Source organism: Notolepis coatsorum (genome assembly GCF_963971535.1).
Source record: "Notolepis coatsorum genome assembly, chromosome: 9".
NCBI classification, from domain to species: domain Eukaryota; kingdom Metazoa; phylum Chordata; class Actinopteri; order Aulopiformes; family Paralepididae; genus Notolepis; species Notolepis coatsorum.
The window spans coordinates 144218223-144233418 of NC_140173.1; the positions used below are offsets into that span (position 1 = coordinate 144218223).

At 42.2% G+C, this 15196-nt stretch overlaps 1 protein-coding gene across 1 annotated transcript in view; it reads left to right on the forward strand.

The window, feature by feature from the left end:
* The window catches only part of kcnh1a (potassium voltage-gated channel, subfamily H (eag-related), member 1a), a gene marked incomplete at both ends in the record, with an annotated part of 161846 nt that overhangs the window by 40240 nt on the left and 106410 nt on the right, over window positions 1–15196 (forward strand). The window contains 1 exon segment of the mRNA XM_084321540.1: window positions 1200–1323. Coding sequence (XP_084177666.1) covers window positions 1200–1323 — 124 coding nt within the window.

Genomic DNA, 15196 nt, shown 5'->3' on the forward strand with positions numbered 1-15196 from the left:
GTAGGTATAGGGTTTTGCTCTGCTTTGCACTAGATAGTACTGTACATTAGTACACTGCATAGTATTGTGTATTGTATATTATATGGTAACTCAGAACATTGTACATATGTCTATACCGAACACTGTGACCTCATTTTCTTCTTCTAAATTCATGCTATATTATGTTATTATGTTATTTGATACTATCTTGTCTAGCACAGTCTCTGGAGCGTAACAGTAAGAAGCATTTTGTATGAAAGTATTCTGTACTTCTGTATGACAACTATTAAAGAACTTGAACTTGAACTTGAACTAGTAGCTTCTGTCTGATTCTGTAGGTACTGAGGGTAGTAGGGTTAGTAGCTTCTGTCTGATTCTGTAGGTACTGAGGGTAGTAGGGTTAGTAGCTTCTGTCTGATTCTGTAGATATAGGGTAGTAGGGTTAGTAGCTTCTGTCTGATTCTGTAGGTACTGAGGGTAGTAGGGTTAGTAGCTTCTGTCTGATTCTGTAGATATAGGGTAGTAGGGTTAGTAGTTTCTGTCTGGTTGTGTAGGTACTGAGGGTAGTAGGGTTAGTAGCTTCTGTCTGATTCTGTAGGTACTGAGGGTAGTAGGGTTAGTAGCTTCTGTCTGATTCTGTAGGTATAGGGTAGTAGGGTTAGTAGCTTCTGTCTGCCGACTCCCTCGCGGTCACAGTGAGAGGTAGACTCATGGGCTTGAATCAGAATTTACTCAACAAAGCAAAAGAAAAACACAAGCCAATACACACGCAGGCAAAGGTACTGGGCAGACTTCTGAGGAAGTCTGGAAATCAAGATTCAGACGCAATTAACTCTGGTTTGTTTGCAATCAAGGACGTAATTGGCTATTGGATTACATGCAAGCAACCGCTAACCGGTATGTAATGCTGCTCAAATGTTTACAACCATTTAAAACATGCCAAATGATACATTTTCTCTCACATAATGTGTGAGTCATTAGGGTGAGTAGTTTATTTCAAATCATTAAAACAAATCTCAAATGTTTCATCACGGTGTAATAACTGTACGTTCTGTCACTTGCAAATCTTCAAAATGCCTTGTTTTGATTACAATAAAATGCACTTGGAAACACGTCACCCACCTGTATATAACAGTATTTGCCATATTTTTGATTTGTATCTGTTGTCAAGCTGTGCTCAACCCCTCATGTATTTGGCGTTTGCTCTCCACTGTAAACAGATACCAACTTTGTCTTGGGAAACGCTCAGATAGTGGACTGGCCCATTGTCTACAGCAATGATGGCTTCTGCAAGTTGTCGGGGTACCACAGGGCTGAGGTCATGCAGAAGAGCAGCACATGCAGGTAAGGCAACAGCATCTTTTAAATGTAATTGAATAAAAACTCACAACTTCAGCTTGGCAGCACAACATGCATAATATACTTCAAAAGCAGTTTTTATTTTTATTTTTTTTCAAAGTGGTTTATGTTGTAGAATATATTCGTATCAAACCATTTCCTCCACAGGGACCCTTCATTTCACTTGAGCATTTTGCTTTAATGTAAATGTATATTCTTGTAAAAAAATGTATGTAATTAATGCGCTACAGTATGCTGTTTGCTTTTGACTGTTAACAGCTGAATTCAAATGACGATGTACCGCAATGTTACCAAAAGTCTGTCTGAAGACAAGTCGGTTCACTCTGCCGCCATCTCGATAACGGCATCTAAGAATCTGTTATACATTGTTTTTCTTTCATGAACTCACTGGTAAATTACTGACAGAATGGTTAATTTGGTCAAAAAGGATGATTTGGTAACATTGGACAAAATAATTAACTTAGACCAGCTTCTATGCATGTGTCATCTAATGGTTTCTGTCATAGAGTCCATAGATCACTGAGCGATTCCAAGCTTTTTCGCAGAGATCATGATTAATTATAATAATAAAACACATTTCACCTCAAAATGCACTAAAATATTATACTTAACATAACATCTTATGAGTATGTGAATATGTTTATTTGTAACACGTAATTTTGTTGTTGCTGCTATCTTTAGTCTTACAGATTTCCCCCTTCAAAAACGACCACAGTGATCCAGCTCATTATATAGACTCTGATGTTACCTCAATCATCACCAATTCATGTTGATTAAAGGGGAACTATCTTATAAATGGCCTTTTCCAGTGTTTAGCATAGTTTCCTAGCTATGTGGACTTCTATTAATAGGATCTATGCCTCTAATTCTCAATTTGGCGCATTCTTCCAATTCTCATCTCACAATAGTGTCCCTCCCTCAAGTGAGTCATCTGAAATGTAGCATATCTGTGACGTAAGACGTTTCTCATCTGCATAATAACGCCCGCCCCCCCTCTATGCTTGCAGCCAACTGCCAGCCACCGCAGGTGAAAACAGCTCGCTATAACGTCATAAATTACTACTAACTAACGTTACTGTTAGTTACTGACTGTTGTTAGACAGTATACATTACCCACCACTCAGAAACAACTTGAAGCCCTCGCTCAATCTCTTCTTCCTCGTAGTTACTCTCCGGATCATAAATGTATGCTTGCGCCATATTTGTTTGTGTATGTGGTTAACTTTTGCCGTTAGTACAGTAGTATGGGCGGAGGTGGGGGTCTGTCACTCAAATCACTCAAATATGTCACTCAAAATCGCATTTCGAATATGGGCGGAGCCCAGCCTCAAAACGGCTTAAAATTTTGAGGTAGAAAAATGCTGTTTTTGAGTACTTGATTAGAAATACAAAACAATGAATCTTTTTGGAAAAAACCTTACAGATGTGTTCCATAAACTCACAGGAATTGTGTAAAATTGCCCAAATAGTGAAAGAAATAGTCAAATAGTTCCCCTTTAATGTTGATGCATATAGGAAGCATGTTACGAAGCATAGGAAGCATGTTATGAAGCATAGGAAGCATGTTAGGAAGCATATGAAGGATTTTAGGAAGCATAGGAAGCATGTTAGGAAGCATAGGAAGGGTGATATGAAGCATGGGAAGCATGTTATGAAGCATATTAAGGATTTTAGGAAGCATAGGAATGGTAATAAGAAGCATAGGAAGCATGTTACGAAGCATAGGAAGGATGTTAGGAAGCATAGGAATGGTAATAAGAAGCATAGGAAGCATGTTAGGAAGCATAGGAAGGGTGATAGGAAGCATGTGAAGGGTTATAGCCCTATAGTCCAAGCCCATCGTCATCAAAGAGATGCCGCCTATTCTCAGTCCTTGCCCCACAATGGTGGAATGAACTACCCACCCCAGTTAGGACAGCCGAAACTCGTCCAATCTTCCGCCGTCGACTTAAGACGCACTTCTTCAACCATTATCTGAAATATTAATAATATATAAAAAAAAAAAAAAAAAAAAACTCTAACCCTAACTAACCTTACTGTCATGCACTTGTCCTAATAAACTAACCTACACTGTAACACGCAACACTTTGATGAACATTGTTACTCAGCTGATAGAGTTGTGCCCTTCCTGATGACTTGTCGTACAGAACTTGTAAGTCGCTTTGGATAAAAGCGTTCAGCTAAATGACTAAATGTAAATGTAAATGTAAATGTTATAGGAAGCATAGGAAGGATGTTAGAATGCATATGAATGGTGTTAGAAAGCATATGAAGGGTTATATGAAGCATAAGAAGGATGATAGGAAGCATATGAAGGGTTATATGAAGCATATGAAGGGTGATAGAAAGCATATGAAGGGTTATATGAAGCATATGAAGGGTGATAGGAAGCATAGGAAGGATGTTAGAAAGCATAGGAAGTGTTATAGGAAGCATAGGAAGTATGTCACAGCACAGACACACCGGCCGCACACGCAGGCACTCGCGAGATAACGCGCGTGGCCGGGCACACGAGTCCGACTTCAGAGTGGGCAAAAGTGCACGGAGGAAGGCACATTTACATTGGAACAGCTGTGTTGCGTTGCTGGTAGGGTTAGCTCGCCTAGTGCAGCTTTCAATACACAGTAGCAGGAGTTGGTTGGGCTTGACGGGCCGAGACAGCTTGTACACAACCCTCAGCCTGTCTGGCCTCACGTGGTATGAGGCTGCCATCCATCACCTGGAAGACAATAGGCGTGGGAAGAGGACAAACGAGCCAACTCCAAAACCCTCCCCCAGAGATGGGGGTTGGGCTTGGGGCCAGCGACCCCATCCCGTAAAAAAAAAAAAACCTATAGCTACAGAAACGTCGACGAAACTTAAAAAATCCGTACGTCTTGTGAAGGAAGGCTCTCTTCAGCGGCCCAAGCTAAAGAGACTATGACGGCGTGCAGATATTGAGTGTATTTCTGTGAAAATGCACACGTGGCGCACGCCTCTGAATCCAACCAAAGCGAAAACGATCACTTCCAGCCCGCGAGTCGCGCGCCTGAGTCGTGCGGCCGGTGGGCACAGCTACGTCCGTTAACATGGGAGCAAAAGTGAAGCGCTGGTCGCCCCCGCCCACCTGCTTTCACGCGCGACTGGTGTGTCTGCGCTGTCAGAAAGCATAGGAAGGGTTATAGGAAGCAGAGGAAGGATGTTAGGAAGCATAGGAAGGATGTTAGAAAGCATAGGAAGGGTTATAGGAAGCATAGGAAGGATGTTAGAAAGCATAGGAAGGGTTATAGGAAGCATAGGAAGGATGTTAGGAAGCATAGGAAGGGTTATAGGAAGCATAGGAAGGATGTTAGAAAGCATAGGAAGGGTTATAGGAAGCATAGGAAGGGTTATAGGAAGCATAGGAAGGATGTTAAAAAGCACAGGAAGGGTTATAGGAAGCATAGGAAGGATGTTAGAAAGCATAGGAAGGGTTATAGGAAGCATAGGAAGGATGTTAGGAAGCATAGGAAGGGTTATAGGAAGCATAGGAAGGATGTTAGAAAGCATAGGAAGGGTTATAGGAAGCATAGGAAGGATGTTAGGAAGCATAGGAAGGATGTTAGGATGCATAGGAAGGATGTTAGAAAGCATAGGAAGGGTTATAGGAAGCATAGGAAGGATGTTAGAAAGCATAGGAAGGGTTATAGGAAGCATAGGAAGGATGTTAGAAAGCATAGGAAGGGTTATAGGAAGCATAGGAAGGATGTTAGAAAGCATAGGAAGGGTTATAGGAAGCATAGGAAGGATGTTAGGAAGCATAGGAAGGGTTATAGGAAGCATAGGAAGGATGTTAGAAAGCATAGGAAGGGTTATAGGAAGCATAGGAAGGATGTTAGAAAGCATAGGAAGGGTTATAGGAAGCATAGGAAGGATGTTAGGAAGCATAGGAAGGGTTATAGGAAGCATAGGAAGGATGTTAGAAAGCATAGGAAGGGTTATAGGAAGCATAGGAAGGATGTTAGGATGCATAGGAAGGATGTTAGGATGCATAGGAAGGATGTTAGGAAGCATAGGAAGGGTTATAGGAAGCATAGGAAGGATGTTAGAAAGCATAGGAAGGGTTATAGGAAGCATAGGAAGGATGTTAGAAAGCATAGGAAGGGTTATAGGATGCATAGGAAGGATGTTAGGATGCATAGGAAGGATGTTAGGATGCATAGGAAGGATGTTAGAAAGCATAGGAAGGGTTATAGGATGCATATGAAGGATGTTAGAAAGCATAGGAAGGATGTTAGAAAGCATAGGAAGGATGTTAGAAAGCATAGGAAGGGTTATAGGATGCATATGAAGGGTGATAGAAAGCATAGGAAGCATGTTATGAAGCATAGAAAGGGTGATAGGAGGCATGTTATGAAGCATAGAAAGGGTGATAGGAAGCATAGGAAGGATGTTAGGAAGCATAGGAAGAGTGATAGAAAGCATATGAAGGGTTATATGAAGCATATGAAGCATGTTAGGAAGCATATGAAGGCTTATAGGAAGCATAGGAAGGATGTTAAAAAGCACAGGAAGGGTTATAGGAAGCATATGGAGGGTTATAGGAAGCAGAGGAAGGATGTTAATAAGCATAGGAACCACTGTAAACACTAGACCGGTTTCAACGTTGAGGCTATGTTGTAACCCTCATATAGACGAGTACAATTGACTTTTGAGTGTCCATAATTAACTATAAAAATATCTGCGTTTTAACACTACCACTTTATATATACGTTTGATGTTTATTTATTTTTTACTATTTGTATACGAGGTGGTCCGGAAAAGTTCTTGATAACAATCTAGTGGTCCGCATAAACAAAAGGTTTGGGAACCACTGGCCTAGAATATGCATGGCTAAATATAGACCACTTTTAGCCCAAGTTTAATGAAATATTACATAATTTGTAATATCACACAAATAACTAAATGTGTAAGATGCACAACTGAATATATTGTGCTAAAATCATTTTAATTGCAATTTCTCGATGTCCAGCTATGTCAAGGCTAGATATAGCCCACCTTTAGCCCAAACATTATTACATACTTAGTATCACCCAAACAATGTTAAATGTTCAGAGATGCACAATATAAGAATATGAAATAATTAATTAATTGGTATAAAAGTGGGCTATAGTTAGCTGGACATATTCTTGGCTTAATGAGAGCTAGAACACGCTATAGATCTGTCAACATTGCCATAAGCACACTGCGCATGTCAAGACCATTTATAATTATTGTATATTTTATCGCCTACCAACCATAACAGTCTAAAATATGCAGTGCAGAAGTTGTTGAGTCGTTGTATACAATTATTTAAATATTAAATATTAAATTTGTAATGCCAATTTGTTTATGCACATTGCACATGTGTGAAATTCAAAACACAACACAGTCAGTCAGACACATACACCACGGGAGAATCAAGTTATTACTGAGATCGGCGTCAACGAGCCCAGCACCTTGCTCCGTCTGTTACTGCTATCAACGTAAGGAATCAACAATTTGGGGCAACTTCCTCTGTCCTGCTGCTATAGAGGAAACAACTTCCTCTGTCCTGCTGCTATAGAGGAAACAACTTCCTCTGTCCTGCTGCTATAGAGGAAACAACTTCCTCTGTCCTGCTGCTATAGAGGAAACAACTTCCTCTGTCCTGCTGCTATAGAGGAAACAACTTCCTCTGTCCTGCTGCTATAGAGGAAACAACTTCCTCTGTCCTGCTGCTATAGAGGAAACAACTTCCTCTGTCCTGCTGCTATAGAGGAAACAACTTCCTCTGTCCTGCTGCTATAGAGGAAAACAACTTCCTCTGTCCTGCTGCTATAGAGGAAACAACTTCCTCTGTCCTGCTGCTATAGAGGAAACAACTTCCTCTGTCCTGCTGCTATAGAGGAAACAACTTCCTCTGTCCTGCTCCTATAGAGGAAACAACTTCCTCTGTCCTGCTGCTATAGAGGAAACAACTTCCTCTGTCCTGCTGCTATAGAGACACACACACCACTGATGATTAACGGGGCTACCGTGGACAGGGTGAGCAGCTTCAAGTACCTGGGGGTCCACATCTCAGAGGATCTGACATGGTCAACACACATAGACACAGTAGTAAAGAAAGCGAAGCAGCGCCTCTACCACCTGAGACAGTTAAGGAAGTTCAGAATATCGGGGAAGATACTCCAGTCCTTCTACTCAGGAGCTGTAGAGAGCATCTTGACCGGAAACATCACTGCCTGGTATGGAAACAGCACGCCACAGGACAAGAAGGCCCTACAGAGAGTGGTGCGCTCAGCCGAGCGTACCACGGGTATTGCGCTACCTACCCTGCAGGCTCTATACAACAAGAGGTGCAAATCCAGAGCCTGCAGAATAATGAAAGACCCCCACCACCCCAATAACAGCCTGTTCCAGCTGCTGAGGTCAGGCAGACGCCTGCGAACCCCAGCTACTAGGACGGAGAGGCTTAGGCTCAGCTTCTTCCCCCAGGCCATCAGAGCCTTGAACAATGAACATTGAGAGCCACAGAAACTGAACTATCCACACACAAGCACACACACGACACGCACGCTGAGCACGCTCACACACTAGCAGCCACTTTAACACTCATGCCGCACACACGCACACTTATGGCCAAGAGGAAAGGCCACTTTAAATTAGTATAACAACAGGAACAGTGTATTGCACTACTAAAGCTACCTAGCATGTCCTATATGCTCTGTAAATACTATGTACAGATACCGAGATGTCACACCATGTTACCTGTTTATTGCACTGTTGTTTTTATTGGATTCTATTATATGTTGTACCACTGTATTTTTATTGGATTCTATTATATGTTGTACCACTGTATTGCACATCGTCGCGGGCAAGACCAGCCGCATTTCATTGTATACCTGTATGCCGTGACAATTAAAACTCTTGAATTGACTTGACTTGATAGAGGAAACAACTTCCTCTGTCCTGCTCCTATAGAGGAAACAACTTCCTCCGTCCTGCTGCTATAGAGGAAACAACTTCCTCTGTCCTGCTCCTATAGAGGAAACAACTTCCTCTGTCCTGCTCCTATAGAGGAAACAACTTCCTCCGTCCTGCTGCTATAGAGGAAACAACTTCCTCTGTCCTGCTGCTATAGAGGAAACAACTTCCTCTGTCCTGCTGCTATAGAGGAAACAACTTCCTCTGTCCTGCTGCTATAGAGGAAACAACTTCCTCTGTCCTGCTGCTATAGAGGGAACAACTTCCTCTGTCCTGCTGCTATAGAGGAAACAACTTCCTCCGTCCTGCTGCTATAGAGGAAACAACTTCCTCCGTCCTGCTGCTATAGAGGAAACAACTTCCTCTGTCCTGCTGCTATAGAGGAAACAACTTCCTCTGTCCTGCTGCTATAGAGGAAACAACTTCCTCTGTCCTGCTGCTATAGAGGAAACAACTTCCTCCGTCCTGCTCCTATAGAGGAAACAACTTCCTCTGTCCTGCTGCTATAGAGGAAACAACTTCCTCTGTCCTGCTGCTATAGAGGAAACAACTTCCTCTGTCCTGCTCCTATAGAGGAAACAACTTCCGCTGTACTGCTGCTATAGAGGAAACAACTTCCTCTGTCCTGCTGCTATAGAGGAAACAACTTCCTCCGTCCTGCTGCTATAGAGGAAACAACTTCCTCTGTCCTGCTGCTATAGAGGAAACAACAACTTCCTCCGTCCTGCTGCTATAGAGGAAACAACTTCCTCTGTCCTGCTGCTATAGAGGAAACAACTTCCTCTGTCCTGCTGCTATAGAGGAAACAACTTCCTCTGTCCTGCTGCTATAGAGGAAACAACTTCCTCCGTCCTGCTGCTATAGAGGAAACAACTTCCCCTGTCCTGCTGCTATAGAGGAAACAACTTCCTCTGTCCTGCTGCTATAGAGGAAACAACTTCCTCCGTCCTGCTGCTATAGAGGAAACAACTTCCTCTGTCCTGCTCCTTTAGAGGAAACAACTTCCTCTGTCCTGCTCCTATAGATGAAACAACTTCCTCTGTCCTGCTCCTATAGAGGAAACAACTTCCTCTGTCCTGCTGCTATAGAGGAAACAACTTCCTCTGTCCTGCTCCTATAGATGAAACAACTTCCTCTGTCCTGCTGCTATAGAGGAAACAACTTCCTCTGTCCTGCTGCTATAGAGGAAACAACTTCCTCCGTCCTGCTGCTATAGAGGAAAACAACTTCCTCTGTCCTGCTGCTATAGAGGAAACAACTTCCTCTGTCCTGCTGCTATAGAGGAAACAACTTCCTCCGTCCTGCTGCTATAGAGGAAACAACTTCCTCTGTCCTGCTGCTATAGAGGAAACAACTTCCTCTGTCCTGCTGCTATAGAGGAAACAACTTCCTCTGTCCTGCTCCTATAGAGGAAACAACTTCCTCTGTCCTGCTGCTATAGAGACACACACACCACTGATGATTAACGGGGCTACAGTGGACAGGGTGAGCAGCTTCAAGTACCTGGGGGTCCACATCTCAGAGGATCTGACATGGTCAACACACATAGACACAGTAGTAAAGAAAGCGAAGCAGCGCCTCTACCACCTGAGACAGTTAAGGAAGTTCAGAGTATCGGGGAAGATACTCCAGTCCTTCTACTCAGGAGCTGTAGAGAGCATCTTGACCGGAAACATCACTGCCTGGTATGGAAACAGCACGCCACAGGACAAGAAGGCCCTACAGAGAGTGGTGCGCTCAGCCGAGCGTACCACGGGTATTGCGCTACCTACCCTGCAGGCTCTATACAACAAGAGGTGCAAATCCAGAGCCTGCAGAATAATGAAAGACCCCCACCACCCCAATAACAGCCTGTTCCAGCTGCTGAGGTCAGGCAGACGCCTGCGAACCCCAGCTACTAGGACGGAGAGGCTTAGGCTCAGCTTCTTCCCCCAGGCCATCAGAGCCTTGAACAATGAACATTGAGAGCCACAGAAACTGAACTATCCACACACAAGCACACACACGACACGCACGCTGAGCACGCTCACACACTAGCAGCCACTTTAACACTCATGCCGCACACACGCACACTTATGGCCAAGAGGAAAGGCCACTTTAAATTAGTATAACAACAGGAACAGTGTATTGCACTACTAAAGCTACCTAGCATGTCCTATATGCTCTGTAAATACTATGTACAGATACCGAGATGTCACACCATGTTACCTGTTTATTGCACTGTTGTTTTTATTGGATTCTATTATATGTTGTACCACTGTATTTTTATTGGATTCTATTATATGTTGTACCACTGTATTGCACATCGTCGCGGGCAAGACCAGCCGCATTTCATTGTATACCTGTATGCCGTGACAATTAAAACTCTTGAATTGACTTGACTTGATAGAGGAAACAACTTCCTCTGTCCTGCTCCTATAGAGGAAACAACTTCCTCCGTCCTGCTGCTATAGAGGAAACAACTTCCTCTGTCCTGCTGCTATAGAGGGAACAACTTCCTCTGTCCTGCTCCTTTAGAGGAAACAACTTCCTCTGTCCTGCTGCTATAGAGGAAACAACTTCCTCTGTCCTGCTCCTATAGAGGAAACAACTTCCTCTGTCCTGCTCCTATAGAGGAAACAAGAGGAAACAACTTCCTCTGTCCTGCTGCTATAGAGGAAACAACTTCCTCCGTCCTGCTGCTATAGAGGGAACAACTTCCTCTGTCCTGCTGCTATAGAGGAAACAACTTCCTCCGTCCTGCTGCTATAGAGGGAACAACTTCCTCTGTCCTGCTGCTATAGAGGAAACAACTTCCTCTGTCCTGCTGCTATAGAGGGAACAACTTCCTCTGTCCTGCTGCTATAGAGGAAACAACTTCCTCTGTCCTGCTGCTATAGAGGAAACAACTTCCTCTGTCCTGCTCCTATAGAGGAAACAACTTCCTCTGTCCTGCTCCTATAGAGGAAACAAGAGGAAACAACTTCCTCTGTCCTGCTGCTATAGAGGAAACAACTTCCTCCGTCCTGCTGCTATAGAGGAAACCAAGACAGCATCATATATTTTTCAGCTCCAGGCAGCACCATGGCTTTACCTTCCTCAGAGAAACAGCCAGACCGGTGTTATGAGTTATGATTGATATAAAACAATATTATTTCCCCATCTACAAGTCAGACTCTGTTACAGTGTATGTGAATCATGTTCCATTACAAGATACCACTATCAGTTAATAATGCGACACAGGTGCATTGATTTTTGATGGCACATGACAGTGCTTTTGCTTTTCAAAACACACGGAATAGAGCCAAGTTGATACTAGATATACAAGTGCTCGGGACTTCTATGTTGAAGAGCAGGGGCACTATGACGTGCCAGAAATAATCAACACGCCTGTGTAGTATTGACAAGGAGCTGTAGTCTACACACAGCCTTACTTAATTAATAGAGTATCACAGTGTCTGATTGCTGTATAACTTAATGGTACTCTTGTCTCTGTGTGCCCACTCACTAATCACTTCCCTTTTGTAGCAGAGTAGCCTATTGGCACTGCCCCTTTAAGGCAGGCAGTCTAATTGCCATATAGGACTCAGCTGAGTTGATTTGCAGCATGGGCAGCAGAGCAAGTGAAGCAGAGCAAGTGAAGCAGAGCAAGTGAAGCAGAGCAAGTGAAGCAGAGCAAGTGAAGCAGAGCAGGAGAGAGGAGTGAAGTGAGAGCAAGGGAAATACAGAGAAGAAAATGTGAGTTAAGAAGGCAGAGAACAAGTCGATTTGGAGGAAACGGTGACAGACTCCTCATGTATCCTGTGGCCTACAACATGGCCGATCAAAGAGAGTATCACCTGTAAAGAGAGGACACCAGTGCTGGCAAGTTAACCCCTTCCATGAACCGTCTCTGCAAACCACCAACTATCCCGGACATGACCACCTTCACTCAAGATCTCCAGTGTCCCTGTTCTCCCAGCTTCCCCCTACCAATCTCCAAGCTGTCCTCAGCCACCACTTCAGCCTACCCCAGCCTGCTACCCCCACAAACACACAATCACTGAGCACACACACAATCTGGACTGTTTTTGTTTTACTTATTACCATTTTTCACTTGTATTCTATGTATCTGTTTTGCACTTGATTCTTTTGAATACAGTATATTATTATTTCACTGAATACTGTTTGCCTGCCTCTTATTTCAAACCTTGTCACATGCTGTTTTTTTGTAGTGGAGGTTACCTGGAGCTAGCCGGTAACAACAGTAAGATTTAATTTTGCTTATTTAATTTATTGACAGGTTATTGGCGCCCAATGCACCACTGTAACATTTACACTTTGATTATATTGGGCTGACCACCGCTACACTTTACAACTACAACCACACTGTTAAACCTGATGTACACAGTACTACATCTACTGTAAGTGATACAGTCTACTGTTAAACCTGACGTACACAGTACTACATCTACTGTAAGTGATACAGTCTACTGTTAAACCTGACGTACACAGTACTACATCTACTGAAAGTGATACAGTCTACTGTTAAACCTGACGTACACAGTACTACATCTACTGTAAGTGATACAGTCTACTGTTAAACCTGACGTACACAGTACTACATCTACTGTAAGTGATACAGTCTACTGTTAAACCTGACGTACACAGTACTACATCTACTGTAAGTGATACAGTCTACTGTTAAACCTGACGTACACAGTACTACATCTACTGAAAGTGATACAGTCTACTGTTAAACCTGACGTACACAGTACTACATCTACTGAAAGTGATACAGTATACTGTTAAACCTGATGTACACAGTACTACATCTACTGAAAGTGATACAGTCTACTGTTAAACCTGATGTACACAGTACTACATCTACTGTAAGTGATACAGTCTACTGTTAAACCTGACGTACACAGTACTACATCTACTGTAAGTGATACAGTCTACTGTTAAACCTGACGTACACAGTACTACATCTACTGAAAGTGATACAGTCTACTGTTAAACCTGACGTACACAGTACTACATCTACTGAAAGTGATACAGTCTACTGTTAAACCTGACGTACACAGTACTACATCTACTGTAAGTGATACAGTCTACTGTTAAACCTGACGTACACAGTACTACATCTACTGTAAGTGATACAGTCTACTGTTAAACCTGACGTACACAGTACTACATCTACTGAACGTGATACAGTCTACTGTTAAACCTGACGTACACAGTACTACATCTACTGTAAGTGATACAGTCTACTGTTAAACCTGACGTACACAGTACTACATCTACTGAAAGTGATACAGTCTACTGTTAAACCTGTTGTACACAGTACTACATCTACTGAAAGTGATACAACCACACTGTTAAACCTGACGTACACAGTACTACATCTACTGTAAGTGATACAGTCTACTGTTAAACCTGTTGTACACAGTACTACATCTACTGTAAGTGATACAGTCTACTGTTAAACCTGATGTACACAGTACTACATCTACTGTAAGTGATACAGTCTACTGTTAAACCTGATGTACACAGTACTACATCTACTGTAAGTGATACAGTCTACTGTTAAACCTGTTGTACACAGTACTACATCTACTGTAAGTGATACAGTCTACTGTTAAACCTGTTGTACACAGTACTACATCTACTGTAAGTGATACAGTCTACTGTTAAACCTGTTGTACACAGTACTACATCTACTGTAAGTGATACAGTCTACTGTTAAACCTGTTGTACACAGTACTACATCTACTGTAAGTGATACAGTCTACTGTTAAACCTGACGTACACAGTACTACATCTACTGAAAGATAAGATAAAATTATCCTTTATTGATCCCCCTGGGGACATTTGGGTGTCAAAGCAGCATGGGGGGGGGGGGGGGATACAGGGTGGGGGATGCATAGCTTCACAGTCCTATATACACTAATAGGTACACTTAAAGTATAGATACAAATTCAATATAATTAGGGATGTCCGATATTATCGGCCTACCGATATTATCGGCCGATATCGGCATTAAAATGTGATATCGGTTGATATCGGTATCGGAAATTAAGAGTTGGACAATATCGGTATATCGGTATCGGTAAAAAAGCCAATATCGAGCATCCCTAAATATAATATTAAAAAAGTACAAACACAAGATAGTCCAGTGATGAGAGTCCAGTGATATTAGACTCTAGTGCAAAATACAAGATAGTCAGTACGGTGATGTGAGTCTCTATAGTTCTCAAGTCCAGAGTTGTGACAGTGATACTGTAGTTCTGGCAGCAGATCCGGCCGCCCGAGCCCTTTGTTGTAGAGCCTGATGGCTGCCGGTATAAAGGACCGGCCCAGGCGGTTTGTGGTGTGTCAGGGGGGGATGAGTCTTTATAGATAGTCTACTGTTAAACCTGATGTACACAGTACTATTGAAAGTGATGCTGTTAGTCATTGTCAGGATGTTCCTGTGAATGTATGTGAGTTGTTTTTGATTATTGTGATTATTGTGCCATATGGGTTTGCACCATTATTAGCTAAACAAATTCCTCCTTGAGGAATGATTTTTCTGCTGTCAAATAACAATAATGTTTTTATTGAAATTGGTTGACTTTAATCGTATTTCTGCTGTGGTTGAAAAGTTATTTTTTTTTTATAAATGTTTTTATTTAATTTCTTTCAAAACATACATAGAACAAGACATCACAATACAGTAGACTTAATAACAGAGACACTAACAACAATCTGTACATGCATGTGAGATGGACATCTCACATTTAGAAATTGAGATGGGCATCTAAACAGCGTCTATTATGCAAAAATCGGGTTCAATTTGGTTTATATCATAGCTTCGCCATTGATTAAATGTAATTTAAATGTGTATATTTAGTATGTATTATATGTATATATTATAGCAATTGAAATGATGTCG